Source organism: Coturnix japonica, chromosome 2, assembly GCF_001577835.2.
Source record: "Coturnix japonica isolate 7356 chromosome 2, Coturnix japonica 2.1, whole genome shotgun sequence".
Lineage (NCBI taxonomy): Eukaryota > Metazoa > Chordata > Aves > Galliformes > Phasianidae > Coturnix > Coturnix japonica.
This window is the reverse complement of record NC_029517.1, coordinates 27,601,515-27,621,041: the sequence shown is the minus strand read 5'-3', so window position 1 is coordinate 27,621,041 and position 19,527 is coordinate 27,601,515. Positions and strand designations below refer to the sequence as shown.

Sequence of the window (19,527 nt, the reverse complement as noted above, 5' to 3'; positions counted from 1 at the left end):
TTTATTCTTCCAAGACCCTTAAAACTACAACATTTTTTTACTTGCAGGGAGTATTTAAACATTACTGATGGTGAAGTAAGCATTCTATCTCATCCTTCTTCACTTCTGGTAATGTCAAATAATGTAAACATATCCAATGTAATAAAACATGCAAATGTCATAATGGACTTTTACAAATATTTCTTCAAGCATGGCTCAGGCAGGATTCATTATTATTAGATGTGATTTCTCAAGGAAATGGGAAATCTATTTAGCAATGCTTGCCAATTACATTTCCTGTCACTATTTATCTTTTACTTTCCCTGAAGCTAGGAGTAATTTCTTTTTTCCCGCTTTCCTTCTTTCTTATTGTAATAATACTGACATACTTCTGAAAGGTAACAGTGATGTTTTCTAACATTAATCTGGACAGATTTTCAACTCTCACCAAAATTATCTAGAAAATACTACATACCTGAAGTTTGGTCAACATAATGCAATAAGTAAGCACATGAGGTTTTACACTGGTCAAGTTTAGCTTGAGATGCATTGTTAGAATGATGGCACTGAACACAATTCCTGTAAGAAAAATGTAATTAAATCATTCTGTTTTTCTCTGCTCTCTCCTTACAGAGATTCTATCAACAAGCTGACGTATTGTTTTCCTGTTGTTAGTAAAAACATTGCGACATTTATTTATTTTTTCTGAAATGAGATGCCTTCCTCAGCATTTTATCCCTGTGACACTTCTCAAGGCTGACCACTCAGAATTAGTAAGTAGAACATCTGTTTGGTTTCAAGCCCCCTTCATCCGGCCCCTGTTTTGCATTCTCAGATGTGTTCCTCAGGGGTCTTGCACCATCTCTTCCACTGTCAGCCTCCTGTTCATTCTTAGTCTTCCTTGTCTATCACTGGAAAATATGCTGTGATAGTCAAGAACTTTTTTGATGCTTTGTTAGGAAAAAACATATAAGTTCTCAGTGCTGGGTAGCTTATACAGATCATCAGCAAGGTGGGAGACAGCATGGCAGCCTCACTAATTTCACTTTATAGCTTTGCAAGAGGATGGACATCTCAGGCGATACCAGAAAAGCCTTGATTCTTTTTCAAATGAATGTATGCCATTTTCTGAATGTATTAGAGGCACACATTTCACAGTGATACTGAATTAGTCTAATGAATTAGTCTAAGCCAGCAAGGCTAACTTCATTTTATCCGGCGAATCTATTAGCAGTCACCTTTCCAGATACAGTCCAATTTGTCTCCCCTGTGCATTTACCACATGAACTATATTTCAAATGAGTACAAATAATCAACATTTCTGTTTCTACTGCATTTCCCTCCCCAACTAAAGGCTGTTCTGTCACCATGCTGTAGAAATTGGGATGTGAGACGATATTTGTGTTATTTTTCAGGAGGGCCAGAGAAACCACGGACAAGGTTTCACTCACTCTACCTTAAAAAACACAGTGACAGTGCATGGGTACTGCTCTTGTTCACTCCTCCTCCCTTCAGACTGTAGGCACAAGGAGAGCGTGGAGAGAAATTCAGGAAATATTACTGGACTTAGTGGCACTTAAGAGCAGGATCTAGTGTCCATTTCTAAAATCCCAAAATTATAGACTCTGTTCTCAACTCAGAACATTTTATATGAAGAACTGTCCCTTAGTATATATGAAAAAAGCCATACTCATACCACATATCACCTATGACTTCCCAAAGCAGAAATACTGATGAGCACAGATGTGGACATTCAGCTGTTTTGTGAGCAGGAAAACCCTACTACATAGAAAAAATCCTTGGGTAGGAAATGTTTCAAGTTTCCTATAATCTAAACATCTAAGGAAAATAGCACATAGTATACATAGCCAAGAAGAAATATTTCTCCTTGCTTCAACACTACAGAGTTAAACATGAAGTGTGGCACAAGTAACCTACCAGTTTTCTTCACAGGCTTTGTTACAAGCAGGGCAGAATTCACACAAACGGCCAAAGCTTCTTGGGTCAGTGCACTCACATTTTCCACATACACAGTTTCCTCTTCCACTGCAAATCTGGCCCTTGGAATTCAGGCACTGCTTTGCTGATTGTAATGAACACTCGCAACGGTCACCTTCCCAATCAGCAAAGCATTTACATTTACCAGCTTCACATTCACCATTACCTAAAACATCAGATAACCTTGAGTCAAATGCTTTTATGAAAACACAGAAAGTCAATTTTTATATACATATGTTTGTATTGCAGGTGCCTTATATCAAACAGCTAATGTAGTCCTTGGCCTGCTGATAAGCTTTTAAAGTTAACAATTAGGCTGAAATTATCACCATGATACACATTTATGGCTGCTGTTTGCTGCTAATTTGAGCAAAAGCTGCTACCTTGATTGTGTCCTAAAATGTTTTACCACAGTTTTCCTTGTTGTCATGGATCAAAGCAGAAGAGTTTAAAAATTACACAACTTTCAGGAAAACAGCCTTCAAGCAAACTAAACAAACTACTCTGTAGCAATTAAGCATTTAGCTCAAATAAATTGCAAAATTCTGAGAGGAAGGAGTATCAAGTTCATATGTTCAAGCCAGTTCTTTTCATTTTCTTTTCAGAAGCATGCATTACAACATTTTTCAGCCTTTTAAAGGGACAGATAACTGAATGCAGTATGAAAATTAAATTGCACAGCCTCAAGGGCTCAAAGGCTATGGAGAACCTCTGGTGGCAAATCAGTGGATGCTTTAGGGCAAAATCCAGACATTTTTCACATTGCAGTATATTAAGACAGGTGTACAATTGATGTGCCGGTAATGTTTAGCCATAGTTTTACAACGTAAGAAAACACCTTTAGGAAATATAAAAACAGAGAGTCCAATGCAGCTGTTGCTTGCAGCTATAGCAAATCTTATGAGACTTCCTCAGCCATGCCCTCAGCAGTACATAGACTTTGCATGTACTGCAGTGGCCCTTCTTGTGCTTCAAGGACCTGCAGAGCAGATGCAGAAAGACAGTCCCATCTAACTACATGGAATTGCCTAAGGGTTGAGGGCGGGGGGCAGTGTGAGTAAAGTATAGGCTGCCTCTTGTTCTGCCTGGGCTCTGTGCTGTAAAATATCCCACTAAGGGGCAGATACAGAGACATGGTCCCATGTTGCTTGGGCAGGAGACTCCATCAAAGTAAGAATCTCCAACATGTCTTAGACAAAGATCTCCCTGTTTCCTCTTCCACTGCATCACAGGCTTTGGGACCTTGCAAATTTGAAAGTTCTGCTTAGGATAAGAAAAACTAAATACCCAGACTTTGCTGTGGTCAGAGGAGAAGACTGAGAACATGAACAACAAGTTTTTGTGTTGGAATGAATCATAAAATCATAGGATTGTTTGAGCTGCAAGTGACTCTTGAAGGTCATCTAGTCCCGTCTTCTGCAATGAACAAGAATATCTAGAGCTTTACCAGGTTACCCAGAGATCCCTCCAGTCTGACCTTGAATATGTCCAGGGACAGGTCTTCCACCATCTCTCTGGGAAACCTGTTCTGATGCCTCACCACTCCTGTAGTAACTTTTTTTTTTTTTGGCATATATCCAGTTTAAATCTCTCTTTCAGTTGAAACCATTTCTCCTTGTCTTGTCACAAGAGATCCTGATAAAAGTCCGTCCCCTTCTTTCTTATATCCCCCTTAGATACAGAAAGGCCACTATCAGGTCACCTCAGAGCCTTCTCTTCCCCATGTTGAACAGTCCTAGCTCTCTCATATGTCCTCACAGGAGAAGTGTTCCATGCTGTGGATCATTTTTGTGGCCCTCTTCTGGAAGCGCTCCAGCAGGTTCATGTCTCTCCTATACTGAGAGATGTATCTATCCATATCTGGATACAGTACTCCAGGTGAGGTCTCACTAGCTCAGAGCAGAGAGGCAGGATCACCTCCCTTGACCTGGTGAACACGTTTCCCTTGGTGCAGCCCAGGACACAGTTGGCTTTCTGGGCTACAAGGGCAAATTGCTGGCTTGTATCCTGCTTCCATCCACCAGTGTCCCTAAATCCTTTTTACCAGGGCTGTGCTCTATCCTTCCATCCAGCTTGCATTGATACTGGGGGTTGATGAGATCCAGATACAAGACTTGGCTTTGTCAAACTTCATGAGGTTCACCTAGGCCCACTGCTCAAGCATGTCTAGGTCTCTCTGGATGGTATCTTATTTCTTGGTCATGTTGACTACACCACACAGCTTGGTGTCATCTGCAAACTTGTTGAGGATGTACTTGATTGCACTGTCAGTATCACTGATGAAGATATTAAAGAGCATCTGTACTAGCACTGACACCTGAGGTCCACAACTCATTCCTGATTTCCATTTAGACATTGAACCATTGACCACCATTCGCTGGGGAGTAAATGGGAATTCTTTTTCCATTGAACAGCCAACCTGTCAGATCCATATATTTTCAATTTGGAGAGAAGGTTGTTGTAGGGGACTGTGTCAAAAGCCTTACTGAACAAAAGTTCAGACAGTTGACTTTAGTGACTTTTCCTTGTTCACTGATGCTGTTACACCACCATAGAAGGCCAATATGTTGGTCAAGCAGGACTTGGTGAAGCCATGTTACTTGTTCTATATCACCTCCCTGCTCTCCATGTGTTGCAGCATAGCTTCCAGGTGGATCCACTCCATGGTCTTCCCCAGCACAGAGATGAGGCTGACAAGTTGGTAATTCCCTGGATTGTCCTTTCTAACCTTCTTGAAAATGGGTGTGACGTTGCTTTTTTCCAGGCACAAGGGACTTCACCTGACTGCTGTGACTTTTCAAACATCATTGAGAGTAGCTTGGCAACACATCAGCCAATGCCTCACTCAGTACAGAGTGAAATGAGAGGATGCAGAACAGCAGTACAGGTTTTAAAGTACTTGAAATATAACTTCTGAGGGTAAAAAATATATTCCAGTAGAGATAATGATTCTGATTAAAATCTATTTTCCTTAATATCATTAATTTAAAGGTACTTTAAGTGTTTGCATATGTATCAGTATTAGAAACCAGATATCACTGTATCTATGACAAGACTGATTCAGGGTGTTAGAAAATCAGAACTACATGTAGATGTTATGGCTCCTTCTATTCTCTCAGCATCTCACATATATCTCCTAATTCTGCACACATAATTCTTGTACTTGACAGCTTTACATCATTTCTTTCAGATGCATAATGTACATAAGTTTCAGAAAAGAAAACACAAGAAAAGTAAAGCACAGACCTAAATTCTGCAGCTTACCAGAGCATAAGTTTCCCTGGTGATATGGGCAAGAAAAATCATCCATTTGACAGTATTTGCCATATACCCTGCCTAGCTTGTTCTTGTAGCAGAAACATTTTCCCTCTATGCAATCTCCTTGGCCACTGCAGATGGGCTGGTCCTGGTGCTGCCTGCACTCCTCAGAAGGAAACGTCTCTCTGCTGTAGCTGCAACTGCTGTCACTGCAATGGGGCTGTTTGCCATCAGGAAAGGTTTCATCAGTCCATACTCTCTTGGGCTTTGTGTTGTTTCCATTCTGACAGGCACAGCTTTTCTGTACATTAATAGTAGTGGTTTCATTGAAACCAATAGGCTTAAGTATTGCATAACTTCTTCCCCCTGATGTATCACATCCTTTCACTGTGACTGACACATTGAAAAGTACCTAGGAAAAATAAAAACATATTTTACATTTATCCTTTTTTTCCCTACAAATTACTTACAATTTTTAATGCACAAAGAAGAATCTCACATTACGTATGAACGTGCAGTAGCTGGTAATAGTATTTAGTGGCCACTTGTGAAATATACTAGCAAACATAAGCATCGCAAACATGATTAAACCCTAACAACATGAGGTTGGCAGGAGTCTGCTTTTCATGTTAAGAAAGCATAGCTGCAGAAAACAGGTTTAATACTTGATAAATGCTCATAGAATTACCATTTTCCACCTCCTTTTTTTTTTTTTTTTTTTTTTTAAATATGTTCATTCTGTTTATATTATAGAAACACAAATCAGAATGGATAGAGCAAGAGCAACACAAGCAGAAACAGATACTCATCATAAAAACAATCTACAGTAAATTTCCTTGTTGCAGAAAGAGACTGTGGAAACATAAAATACATGGGCTTTTCTGGAAGGTCCTACCTACACTTGTTAAAACCAAGAAATGGCTCACACCTTAGCAGCACCTTATTTTTGCCTTTCTTGTGATGCGTGTGGAACAGGAGAGTGCTGCTGCTCTGGCTGTGACCCTGCTCTGGAGAGAGCCCTGCACTCACCCTTGGCCATGGCCAGGCCACCAGCACCATGCCCTGGGTCACAGCCCATGGCTGTGCTCACAGCATCAGTGGCCCCTGGCGCCTGACTCCTTCCACAGCCCAGGCTCTTTTAGGGGTTAGGTGACTGCCAAAGCTCTTTGAGTTTTGCTATCTGTGGTAGTTTCAGCACAGAAGTCTGTGTATTCATCATCACAATCTTTTGTATTGCACTTATTTATTTATTTTTAACATATTTAACGGCAAGGCTTCTGATGGGGAATTCCCACTAATGTCATGCCATCACCTGACTGAGAACCAGTCTTCTAAGCCTTCTTGCAGGGAAAGTATCACTGAAAAGGTGAGAAAGGAACCCGAGGGATGCAAGTGCCTTTACATTTTATCACCAACTTTTTCCAAATCAAAAGAATTGAAAACATAAAAAAGCTGTATTGTGGGAGGCTGAAACTCCCCACAAAGACTGCAGCATTCATTCCCCATGGCAGTCTCCCCCTCCCAGCTCCACAAAGGCAGCTTTGTGACCAGCCGGGCTGCGGCTGCCCACACCAGCAGGAGAAGAATGCAGTGCCGAGTGTGCACTCCTTAACCATCCCATCGAGTGTGCACAAAGGCTTTGTCCCTCTCTTTGCTTTTCTTCTTGTTTTTCAAGTGCTCCACTGCATGTATAACCCCCAGCTGCCAGCAGGCTCTGTGCTTGAGACTTCTTCCATGAGGAAGTGTGGACACGCACTAATAATTCATACAGCAGGTGCATGTCACGAGGGGAGAAAAGGCTACAGCTAGAGAACGAGCTTTGTGTTCAGCACAGGGCCCTGCTAGAAAATGCAATCTTCCCATACAACATGGGAGGTAAGGGCAAAGAATGCCTTATCTAAAAGTCATGAAACGTGATGGGTAGCAGCAGAAAGATTAAAGTTATCACCACTAAATAATCATGACACTATGAACTCACTAATAGTCAAAGTTAGTTTTGCCCCATGAAGAGGACATAGGATTTTTCCAGAATATAATGCACTTTTATGTTTTGCTAAGGAAAGGAAGGAAGAAGGTTTAGACAATGAAAGGAATGTGAGAATTAAGAACAAGCATTCTGCCTGTAAACAAATACTGAAGGGAGGCTTTGCGGTTAAAAATAAATTAATCTCTTGAAGATGGCTCATTTTCAACTGCAGTAAGCTGTAAGACCACATGTGGTCTTTTACAATCAACTGGCTTGTCTTTTTAATAAAAAGAACCAGATATAAATATTTTTCTTTTCATTAAACAGAACGAATTCCATTCCTATTTCTTATGACATACACAGGCAATGACATTTCAGAAGAGTTAAGAACAAAAACATATCACATCTACCTTAAAGTATAGCAGTTAATCAGCTGCAAATTGTGCAGACAAAATGGAGAAGCATATAAAATACATTTAAATGAACATGTTTAAAATTCACACATTTGATCTATTGTTTTGTTTTGCCACTTCTACGCACAAACACAATCAAATCCCATCAACTGAGCTGTGTGTACACCACAAGGAAAGAACTCCTTGACCCTGCTCTCCAGAAACACAGACCGCTTCCTGGCAAGCTACATGAATTACTCTACTGGTCCAAGCAATCAAATAAATATATCAACACACAGAGAAGTTGTTCTGGGAAGAAAATCATGTTCTTTATATTAGCCAGACATCTTCCCCCACATTTTCAGGGTGCATGATGCTCCAGGTTTATAATCCATTTCATTCAGTAGGTGGTACTGATCCAAATGGGAATAAATAATTTTATTAATTTGATTTATAAAATAAACTAATTACCCATGACTCTGAATGTGCACAAAGGCTACTAGAGCAAGGAGTGTGAAAGGTGGTGTCTTGTACAGATCCAAGCAGCACAAATTCCAACGATTCTTTTCCACTGGGTGATTATCTTTCAGCCTCTTTAAGTACAAATTTCATCACAATGAACACAGCCATTGTGTCCAGTGAAGGACAAAGGAGGACAGTTTTAATGGACATTAGCTTTCAGGAAAAGCTTTGAGCCTGAGTCCCACAAGATTAGTGAGAATTAAAACGAGATTTGGGAAAAATAAAACCAGAGAATAATAGAGAGTCTGTGATCACTAATCACTAAAGTCCAGTTTCAGTTTGAGTAAATCCCTAGAAGATTTCACACCATTGAAACCCAACCAAACAGAAAAACAAGTATTCCAGTTCCTTGAAGAAAGAAAACTATCAACATACTTCTTCATTATATCCAACATTTTTACATCCTTCCATGCCAGTTTTTTTGCTTCCATCAGGACAGATTGCAGTGATATTGAAATTAAGATCCTGAATCTGGTTATCCACTTGAATTTTCACTTCAGAGATTAGTTTCTGTAACCAGAAAACAACTTTAGTTGCATTGCATTCCAACATATAATGTGCTTTAATGACTAATAGCAAGTACTGCTACTATGACTGACTAAAAATGAAGAAAGCTTGTCTGTGTGAATAAAGGAATGAATTAAAGCATTGTTTCCCATATAAAGACCCAATTACATTCCAAATATACAGAATCAATGAACTGGTAGCACTGATAAAGTGGATTACATTTTCCAGATAAAAATGTTTTCAGCTTTTCTAAGATGGTTTTGAGGCTGTATTTTTGGCAATTTGAAAATCTGTTCTAACAACTGTGTGTAACAAAAACTGCTTATTATCTGAGAGACTATGTTGTCTTTTAGCTGCACACTTAGAGTCAAAACAGAAAACATGCATGCAACTATTGTTTTTCAGCAGAAAAGGTAACTAATCAATGCTTTAAACTTGTGATATTTTGCATCTGTCTTGGAAAAGTTTCCTCTGAGCAAATCTTAGGGTGATATAAAGGCGACTGGGATTACCCTTCCTGATTTATTTGGGTCAGATAGGACTATATAAGTCAACAATCTGTTAATTCCCATGAGGGCTTTTCACAACACAAAGTAAGTAAAAGGCCTGCTTTGTAACCAGTATTTTCTATGACCTCAAAAATCCTATTTAGTAATTACAAAAGAAATATTACCTGTTTGACTTTTCAAACGTATTAAAACTGTAAAAATTTATTGCACCGAGGGATTACTAAATTTCCTTGCAAACAGTAAAATCCCTTGCATCTTACTATTTTTAAAATTAATTTTGTGGGACATTACTGCTACAAATGAAAATTTAATTACATGAATCTCAACACATGGTTAGCTAAGTAACTTTTTCAAACTTAGTGACTCATCTTTGGTTTTTTAGGGATTTCCAGACAAGGTTTTCCACAACTAAGCCTAAGGCTTCCCTGCTTGGAACAAGAGTACAAGAGGCCCATTGCCATCAAACACCAACACTAAATTTTCTTATGTAAATACTTATGTTGTCATGAAGGCAAAACATTCAAACCCTGTTCACTGTGTTGTTTGTATATTACAAGAAAGTAAAACCATGACAAAAGTACTCAGAAGTACCAAATCCAGTGCAGTTTATGATAGGAAGGATGATACTGTCAAAAAAAAAAAAAAAAGAAAAAGAAAAAAAAAAGAAAAAAAAAAGAAAATAAAGAAAAAAGAAAATAAAGCAAGAATGAATTGGGGGTGGCTGGAGAAGGAAAGTCCCACAGAATCTTCCATTTAGCGGAAAGGATTATTTTGTAAATTTCTATTTCCTTTCATTGAATGCTTATCCTGGATTACTCTGCAAAAACTTTGATTCAATTAAGGGTGGACAGTGCAAAATTGGCATTCAGAAGAACCATGATCTGCAAATTATTACATTTTTTTTTTCTTTTTCTTTTTCTTTTTTCCAAGCAGTATTTCACTATTTCCTGCAAATATCTATATTCAAAATGAGACTTCTTGATATTAGAAGAGAAAATCTAATATCAGGGAGAATTTATCTGCAATTTGATTATACTTCCTCTGCTTTTGAATGACTTTGGCATCTGCACAATGTTTCTAACATGACAATATGAAAACGCACACAAGCCCACTCTACTGCTAGTAATAGACTTGGGATTTGGCTCCTCATTAGGGCTAATTTGCTGAAAGCAACCGAAGAGCCTCATTTAGATGGTTAACCTAGCATAATGGACAATTCCATTCTTTCATCTCCAAATAATCAAAATTAATGTGATGCACACAGATACCTTGCATCTAGGCTTATAACTAATTGCCTAACTTTTTAGTCTTGCATATTTATGTAACTTGCACACCCGGACAACATTCAGCTACCTAGCCTATTTTTATTTTACTCCTGCTCTATGTGCTCCCATTGCTCTAGTGGGTCAAATGTATACTTCATAGCTTCATTTTAAAGCTGTTTATCCCCCATTACACTCACTATCAAGATGACAGTCCCCCCTTAAAAGCTGACATTCCTAAGCAATCATTTGTGCAAATGCTTTTTCCCAAACTACTACTTCCAGTTGAGAACTCTACAGGGAAGCACACAGAGACATTTCCTTTGTTCTCTCTCAAATCCCTATCAAAACTTTTCTTCATTTCATTGTGCTAAAACCCAGAGACATTATGCAGCTGCATGAAATGTTAATGCTGCTTTCCACAATAATCACTGTTGTCAAACTACGTCCTTGTAAATATCTACTTTTTCCCCCCATTTTTTCTAAGAATTATTAGGTAAAACCCTCTAAATGTTGCAGTATCCTTTTGCTCTGAATTTTTATGGTGCTTAGGCAGTAGCGTCTGGTATTTAACCAGAGATCTGAGATCCCAAAATACAAATGAAACAGAAATTTCTTTCGAAGTAACATGGCAAAAGGTGCAAAGAATCAAACACTGTATTAGGGAGCATCCTTAGTATAAAATAAGGTTTTGATTTTGGGATGCCAGCAGCCCAGGAGTTTCATAGTTGTTTAGGGATACTGTCACCCACCAATTCAGACATTTGGAAAACAAGAAATGTGGAGCTGGGGCCTGGAAATTCCAACTTTAGGCTCTAGACCTATTTTTCTTAGTGAAAAATAAAAAAATAAAAAACACCTGTACAAAGACAGCATCCAGCACAGTCATTGCAATCATACCTGATAAGCTTCTACCACCAAATCATTGAGATTTGCTGCTTGTGATTCTATCTGTCTTGCAACAGTACCAGGCAACAGAGGTAACAGATCCTACAAAAAATACAGTAATTTATGCACATTCAAAATATTTTTTAAAATATTGTGTTTTCAAAATTAGAAAAAGAATCAGGTTTCTAACCTACTTTATACCAATGGAACTGGCTTCCTTGAACTGCAAAAATGACATTGATGTTATTGTCAATCAGTTTTTCAGAGAGCTGCCCAAGAGATGGATGCTCCTGCAAAATAACACAAAGAGAACTGCAGTTTAGTAAGGGAAACCTTTAGATTTTATGTTTGGCATAACACAGGGCTCCAAAGCCACTTAAATCCTTATTTCTAAATGTACAGAGAAATACTAGGTCTACATCCAAAAGAAGGTAGGACTGACTAAATATTAAAAAAAGAAACAAACAAAAAAATCACAACAAGACAATTTAAATCAGCGCATCAGGTGAGCTGCAATACACTTCCATTGTGAGCTCTGCAGCTGTGCCGCAGAATGGTAGGACTAAGCGAACTCTCCACACAGTACCTTTTTGTTGGAGTCTGATGCTTATGAAACAGCTGCTGGATATGGTATTTTCCATGTTCTGCCTAGAATAATAAAAGGATTCCTGAGAACAATAAGTGGGTTCTTGCTCAAAAGTCAAGGAGAAGGAATGACATAAGGGCACTAAGATGAGGTGTGGTTTGAAGAGTGGCAAGGAGAGTTATTAAATAGGCTCCCCAGGGAGGTGGTTGAGTCACCATCCGCGGATGTCTTTAAAAACCATTTGGATGTGGTGCTCGGGGACATGATTTAGTGGAGGGTTGTTAGAGTTAGGGTAGTATGGTTAGGTTGCGGTTGGACTTCATGATCTTTAAGGTCTTTTCTAATCTGAGCAATTCTATCATTCTAAATCTGTTTCTCAGAAAGGTATTTTGGCACCAGGGATCAGACACATTTGCAAAATGAAACCACTGGTTTGAGTTCTAGCAATGTCAATACCCTATACATATCTTACAGCTGACAGCTTTTTCCAAGACCTGCCTAAGGAGCAATGTCTCCAGTTGTCACTGCAATGGCCTGCTACAGTTTCTGAACCCTGCTTCTTCTTGAGGAAGATAGCATGAGTTTCACTTCTCTCCACACTGGGGACATTACTCTTCTTGGTGAAGTACCTATGAGGGCAAGTCCTTTGCTGTGACCTGCCCTCCCACACTTCTTGCTGCAAGATTTGGGAACAAGAGGTATGTTTGCTATCTCTTCATCCAAGATATTGAGAAGAACAAAGTCTTTGTGATCTCAGTGGGCTTGTAAATCTGGGCTGTATGGGATTCCTTTCAGTTCCAGTACTCCAAAACAAACGGAATCTGAAAGACACTGCTGATTTACTGTAAGTCTGGGAATACTTCCTAGGAAGTAAATTCAACATCTAAAATTAACACCGAAACATAGTGAAGTGACTGGGGCTCGTGCCTTTCCAGAGATTTCATCAGGACACCTATACACATATCAAGGCAACTGCTTTACCCCACATAGTTCTGCGGTCTTTCTCTTCCTGCCATTTTTCATCATCTGTCCCACATTTTCTTTCTTCCTTTCTCCTACACAAACATGCTCTCACAGTTTACTTGCACAATTCATTACTCCTTGGAGTGCCACTTGTTATTCAAAGCAGCCTGCAAGTCAAATGCTATCCTAACAGTAACTTGAAAGCCAGGACAGCAGAGACAAAGTTATGTAAGGGGGTAAAATCCATTTTCCACCACATTGCACTATTATAAATAGCCTTGGACAGAAAGAACAAAGGAGCTCCTTGCTGCAGTTTGATCTTAAACAGAATCTCCATTCATTTATCCTTTGATAAGGTAAGTGATTTAGTAAGGTTGGGTAACACAGCAATAAATCAACCTTCTTACAGCTGCAGCTTCCAAGTGTGCCATACACGAGGGTCCATAGAGTATACATTCCTTACTTAAGACTGAGGCGCAGCAGCAGAAGCCTTGTTACCTCTTTTACAACACTGTATTAAGATCTCCTCCCTTCTCCATGACCACAGACCACAGTGATTGGGCCTCTTCAGCCTGCACAAGCTATTTGCCACATGCAAATAGCAGATCACACATGAGGCAAGTGCTCCCAGGACAAGGGCCAGTGAAACTAGATGTTGTATAAATACCCACTGCACTCCAAATGCAGGGCAGTGGTGAGGGATCATCAGAGGGTGCACAAACAAGTCAATCTCCTCCTGCTCACCATGACACCAGGCATGTCCAAATTCCAGTATTTGGAATAGTTAGGAATAATAGTTTGGAATAATTGAACCTTCAACATCTCTGCAACTAATGGCAAAAGTTCAGGATTGGTAGTAGCTGAAATGGGTTTCCATGAAAGAAAAGTTTTATTCAGATGGAGCTTACCAAAGTAAAGATGACATACATAGACATGCAAGAGTTGTAGGGACCAGATCCCAAACTACATAGTCTGCTTACAAGAAAAACTGAACCTCCATCTTCTTGCCAGTTCTAACTCATTCCGATGCCTATTTTGGTTAATAGGGCATTCAAGTCTCACTGCAGATTAGAAGGACAACACTCCTTTGTATTAGAATGGGTACAATTTTTTAAAGCCCCAAAAGAATCACAGTATCTTTTTTTTTTTTATTTTAAGTACATTAAAGAGATGACATAAGGGACTGCTGGTCACTTGAGGAGCCTCATTCTGCTTGTGGTAAAAACCTTGGTGTACTCTAAGTATTTTTATCTTATCTACTCCCACTACTGTTTAGGAGAGTATATTCCCATTTTAGATCGTCTTTCTTGTTCCAATTACATCATTCATTTCATTATTTTAACCTACTGTGTTAAACTTAGAAGATAACTAAAACAGACGTTAAGTATTTCAGAAAGGGAGTGAACTGAGCACAGATCTAATAAAAAGGACCTGGATATCTTTCTTGCCTAATGCTTTTTGCTGATCTGTGCATGACAAGTCAGAAAGAAGTGAGAAGAAAAGTGAATAACTGGAAACATTTCTGATTTAAAGATTAGGCCTATACAAATAAATAAGGAAAGGTCCTCTTAACTGGAACAAGAGAAAAATCAAACTATGCCAGAATTCAATCTTCCCTAGACTATCTGGCGCTAGGAATGAAAGTAGGAGCACAATATTATCACAGATGGCTCTTTAATTTAACATAGCACATCAAAATTGAACTGAGAAGGAAAAGAAAAAAAAAGAAAACTATGTTTCTTCTTTGCAGCTTTTTAGAAAAAGAACTGGTAGACTTTCACATCTCATTTAAGTATTAGTTGCATAGATTTTCTTTTTTCCTAATGAGAATATATCTGAAATAATCACAGACTATATGCTACTGAGAAGAAAAAAAAATAGGAACCCAGTACACTTACTCTTCTAGACATTACTGTGCTATTTTGTCAAATCTGCTCCAGAAAATGTCTGATACTGAGAAAGATTTCCACTCGGCACCTGTTCCATTACTAAATTTCAGATGCAGGCATGCAAGAATTAGCCAGTGGCTGAATAAAGACAACACATGGGCCAAAATGTGCTGATCTCAGTATCCTTCAAGGTTGTTTCATTTGGACAGCCTGAAAGACTACATAATCTCACAAAAGCATCAAAAGCAAAAATCATGGAGATTTCTTACAGTAAATAGGTAATAAAATCATAAAATTTTCATCCCAGAATTAAAAAAAAAATTAAAATCTTTAGTCAGCCATCAACTAGCCTTTGAAGGAGATTAATTTCGTCTGTAAAGAGATTTTTGCCTCCATTTTATATTGGTGAGGTTTTTCAGATAGAAAGAGAAGTTAATTTTTCAAGTTGGACAGCTTTTTTGTTGTTGTTGTTTTCTGAAACTGACAATATCTTTATGAACAAAGAAATCCTGAATCCAAGAGACAGATTTGTATCTACACCAACTGTTCAGTAAAGCAGTGGAAAAAGAGTAGAGATAGGGACGTCATAACCCATAAGTATGCTCTGTGTTGGGAAAGGAGTTTCTGGATTCTTTGCTTTTGCAGAACAAAGGAAGGCATTGTTTTTATCGTAGGGACACTAAAAATACTGGAAATGGACAGACTAGTTAGAGGGAAATAAATAATCCTGACATCAGTGAGGGATTATCCAAAAGGTGACAAAAGGAGTGAGTTACTGTAATAACATTGTATAATCAGAAATCCAGATGACCTTCCCTTCAGCACATGCTCAGTTGCCTCCTCCACTCAGGTTCTGAACACTCCCCTATTACTGGAAATCTCTTGTGTTTCACTGTAATCTTTTTTTGCTTCTCCATCCCAGTAAGCATCTGTGCTGGGATCCAGTTCAGGGCCAGCCTGCACGCAGCCCTTACTGATTTCCTGAACAGCCTGGCCTGAACAAGGGCTGGATGCTTCAACTGACTGCAATGGGAAAAACTATGAAAACACTGTGTGTTGTGATGACAACACAGCCCATATTTCTATTTTCTGGTAATTACACAGTAATTTGGTAATGATTCACATTTCTTAAAATGAATTAATTATGTTCATTCAAGGAAATATCAAGTTCAATAGTGTAAATCTCATGAAAACAATTCTTTCTTAATAACTCACAACTATTTGGTACATACTTGAAGAAATCCTTTTGAAAGTTAAAAGTACCTACTGAAGGCTTATTATTTAGTTACAGTGGATTTGAAGCAACTTTTAACACAGGTATGTATTTCGGCACATTTGTTTTATGCTGTGAGATTCAAATATATTTACTGCTGCATTAACACAGCAAAGCTTTTTGGTACCTAAGTATTTCCTAGACCATCAAGGTTGGAATAGCTCCATCTTCAGTTTTCTCTTATAAAGTCTCTTCAAACAATGCAACTATGTATCTTCTCATCATAAAGCATGATCAATACCTTTGTCTCATGAGCATTTAATTCTGACACATTATGATCTTCTGCAAAATGTCACAGCCTCCTACTCATGTTTTATACAGAATATTTGCCATTCTTTTGACATGACAGTAAAAAACACATTAAAAAACAGTAATATATTCCCCTGTGTTCTGTACTGTTGATTCCGACTACAAAACACTTTATCTCAGATGAAAAGGATATCAATATTTCCATGCAACTGATTCTTTATTATACAACTTGCCTACCTGGGAAAATATTATTTTGACGATTGAATTAAAAGCAGTATTCTGACATCGACCTAAAAACCTCATTTACACCACTTCCCTGAAGGCAGAATGTATGACATATACCTTACCATACTCGTGGCTTTGATGTACACATTATCTTTCAAATGGCAGTTTCCATCATGAGGAATCACAATCCCTGCTAATTTACTGTCTAGGGCTAGGTGGGAAGTTTGGTCTGTCATCACAAGAAGCAGTCGCTTGGCTTCTTTGCGCCATCCAATGTGGCTCTGAAAAGGAAACAAAATTGAACATAAGAAAGAGATAACTACCTAATTTCAATAATAAATAACAAAATGAAAGATGAATGTAGAAGCCTGCTTCCAGGAATATATAGAAACACTGAGTTTAAACCAGTATATTTAAAGCTTTCTTTCTTTCTTTCTCTCTCTCTCTCTCTCTCTTTTTATTTATTTATTTATTTATTTATTTTTAAATTCTGAGAGTCAGAGATACGCTTACAACTTGTTTTCATGATGGTATTAATGGTATTAAGCTTACATCTTAAAAAATCCTGGGTTTTCCTCCAACAGTGTACAATCTCCTTGCTTCTAACATCCATTACCTCATTTGTCAGCTCAGTACTTCTTCCTTCATATGTCTGAGCAACCAAAAATTCAAAGTAACATCATGTACTAACCTGATTCTGCTTTGAACAGGGATGTTTGATTAAAACGAGTTGGAATGAGTTATAAAGTTCTTATGTAAGCAACAGCAGTACACACTGATATAAATTATAATTCATGATTGTAGATATGAACTGCATATTGCTCTCATTTTGGTTCCCAACTAAATTAGTGCCTCCTCATTCTCACAAATCATAGAATCATTAAGGTTGAAAAGGACTTCAAAGATCATCTCGTCCAATTGTCCACCGATTATCAGTGCTGCCCAGTAAACCATTTTTTTTCAGTACCACAGGTACCACATCTAAATGTTGCTTGAATGTTTCATCATGGATGATGATTCCACCACCCCCACGGACAGCTTGTTCCAGTGCATGACCACTCTTTCAGAGAAGGAAATTTTCCTAATATCCAACCTGAACCTCCCCTGGTGCAACTTGAGGCCATTCCCTCTTGTCCTTTTGCTAGTTACCTGAGAGAAGAGGTTGACCCCCACCTTACCACAACCTCTTTTCAGGTAGTTGTAGAGGGCTATGAAGTAGCCTCTAAGTCTCTTCTTCTCCAGACTAAACAATAATAGTTCCCTCAGCCACTCCAGGAGACTTGAGCTTCAGACCCTTAACAGCTTCATTGCCCTTCTCATGACATGCTCCTTGGCCTCGGTGCCTTCTTTGTGGTAAGTATAACTCAGTACTCGGAGTGTAGTCTCACCAGAGCTAAATGCAGTAGGACAATCACCTCCCTGGTGCTGCTGGCAACACTATTTCTTATACAAGCCAGGATGCCATTGGCCTTCTTGGCCACCTGGGCACACTGCTGGCTCATGTTCAGCCTAACGTTGACTAACACTTTTGAGTCCTTTTCCTCTTCATGGTCTCCCAGCCACTCTGCCCCAAGCCTATAGTGTTGCCTGGGGTTATTGTGGTCAAAGTGCAGAGCCTGGTACTTGGTCTTGCGTGAACTTCCTCCTATTGGCCTCAGCCCAGTGATCCAGCCTGTTCTGATCCCTCTACAGACAAACTGACACTCCCTACCAACTTGGTGTCATCTGCAAACTTTACAGAATCACAGAATCACAGAACAGCCTGGGTTGAAAAGGACCTCAAAAATCATCTAATTTCAATCACCCTGACATGCGCAAGGTCACCAAACACTGGACCAGGCTGCCCAGAGCCACATTGCCTTGAATGCATCCAGAGATGGAGCATCCATAACCTCCCTGGGCAACCTGTGCCAGTGCATCACCGCTCTTTCAGTGAAGAGCTTCCTTCTAATATCTAATCTAAATCTCTCCTGTTTTAGTTTAAAACCATTCCCCCTTGTCTTATCACTATCAACCCATGTAAACAGCCATTCCCTCTCTATGCTCCCTTCAAGTACTGGAAGGCCACAATGAGGTCTTCTCAAAGCCTTTTCTTCTCCAAGCTAAACAAGTCCAGTTCCCTCAACCTTTCTTCATAAGAGAGGTGGTCCTTAGTCCATGTTTTCATTCTATTTCATTCTACTGCTTTAGGAGGTACAGATGATCCTAAAACTCACAAGTCATAAGTGTGGAATGTACCCAGTGAGAAACAATGCAATTTAAGGAACTTTTTCAGAGCTTCTGAATAATTTTTTCTAACAGCTGTGATCACAGTGTTTAAGAATAATAGCTATTTGCCTGTGTTACAGCTCATCAAAAATTGAAAATAAAACTGGAACCAAAGAATTCACTTTTATCATAGCTTGTGTTCCTTTTTGGCCTTGACTCCTAATCCTCCAAAGGAGAATGTGAAAATGGTCAAGATAAAAGAGTTACATTGACATCATCCCAAAAAACAAGAACTGCACTAGAAGAACTGTGGTTTGGCTGGGAGCAGAACTATCACGTATCCTACAGAGCATCCTTCTGTAAACCCAAGAATCAGTACACTTTCAAAATTTCTGTTGCACTACTTCAAGGAAAATAGCATGCAAAAAAGCCTTTAAGAACAAATAAATTACTGTTATTTAATAGTCTTACATCTTGGAAACTACTGATGCAAATCTTTCCTGTCTCTTTCTACATGGGAGTGAAGGGGATGCAGTTTTATCAATATATAAAAGTTAATTTTTTGTTGATTTGTATTTTTTCAAATATTAATTCCTTAAAAGCTGAGACAACACCAAAGTGCATATGTTTTCTTTATCTACACAAGCTAACATGTAACTGATTCTTCAGTTTTCAAGTACACTCTTAAGTAGCAGAAATGACAAATGGTATGTCTTTCATTGGGAGCACTAGGAGGCCATCAGTGATTTTTGACACTGATTTTGTAATTGACTGAAAGTAATTCACATGTCTGTTCAAGCAAGAAGCAGCTGATTTCATTATCCATTCTGTTTCCTAATTCCTTTCTCAGTTT

General features: G+C 38.7%; 1 protein-coding gene across 5 annotated transcripts in view; it reads right to left on the bottom strand.

The window, feature by feature from the left end:
- ITGB8 (integrin subunit beta 8) overlaps positions 1 to 19,527 on the bottom strand; it is a 51,005-nt gene that overhangs the window by 10,777 nt on the left and 20,701 nt on the right. For all 5 annotated transcript variants that reach the window (XR_001553113.2, XM_015853799.2, XM_015853795.2 and 2 more), the window contains exons 6-12: positions 16,589 to 16,747; positions 11,476 to 11,571; positions 11,294 to 11,383; positions 8,491 to 8,625; positions 5,242 to 5,647; positions 1,918 to 2,143; positions 455 to 558 (exon numbers count right to left, since the gene is read on the bottom strand). Coding sequence is in view for 4 of the 5 variants with exons in the window: in XM_015853799.2 (XP_015709285.1) it covers positions 455 to 558; positions 1,918 to 2,143; positions 5,242 to 5,647; positions 8,491 to 8,625; positions 11,294 to 11,383; positions 11,476 to 11,571; positions 16,589 to 16,747 (1,216 nt within the window). In the remaining variant the exon portion in view is untranslated. The remainder of the gene's footprint in view (positions 1 to 454; positions 559 to 1,917; positions 2,144 to 5,241; positions 5,648 to 8,490; positions 8,626 to 11,293; positions 11,384 to 11,475; positions 11,572 to 16,588; positions 16,748 to 19,527) is intronic.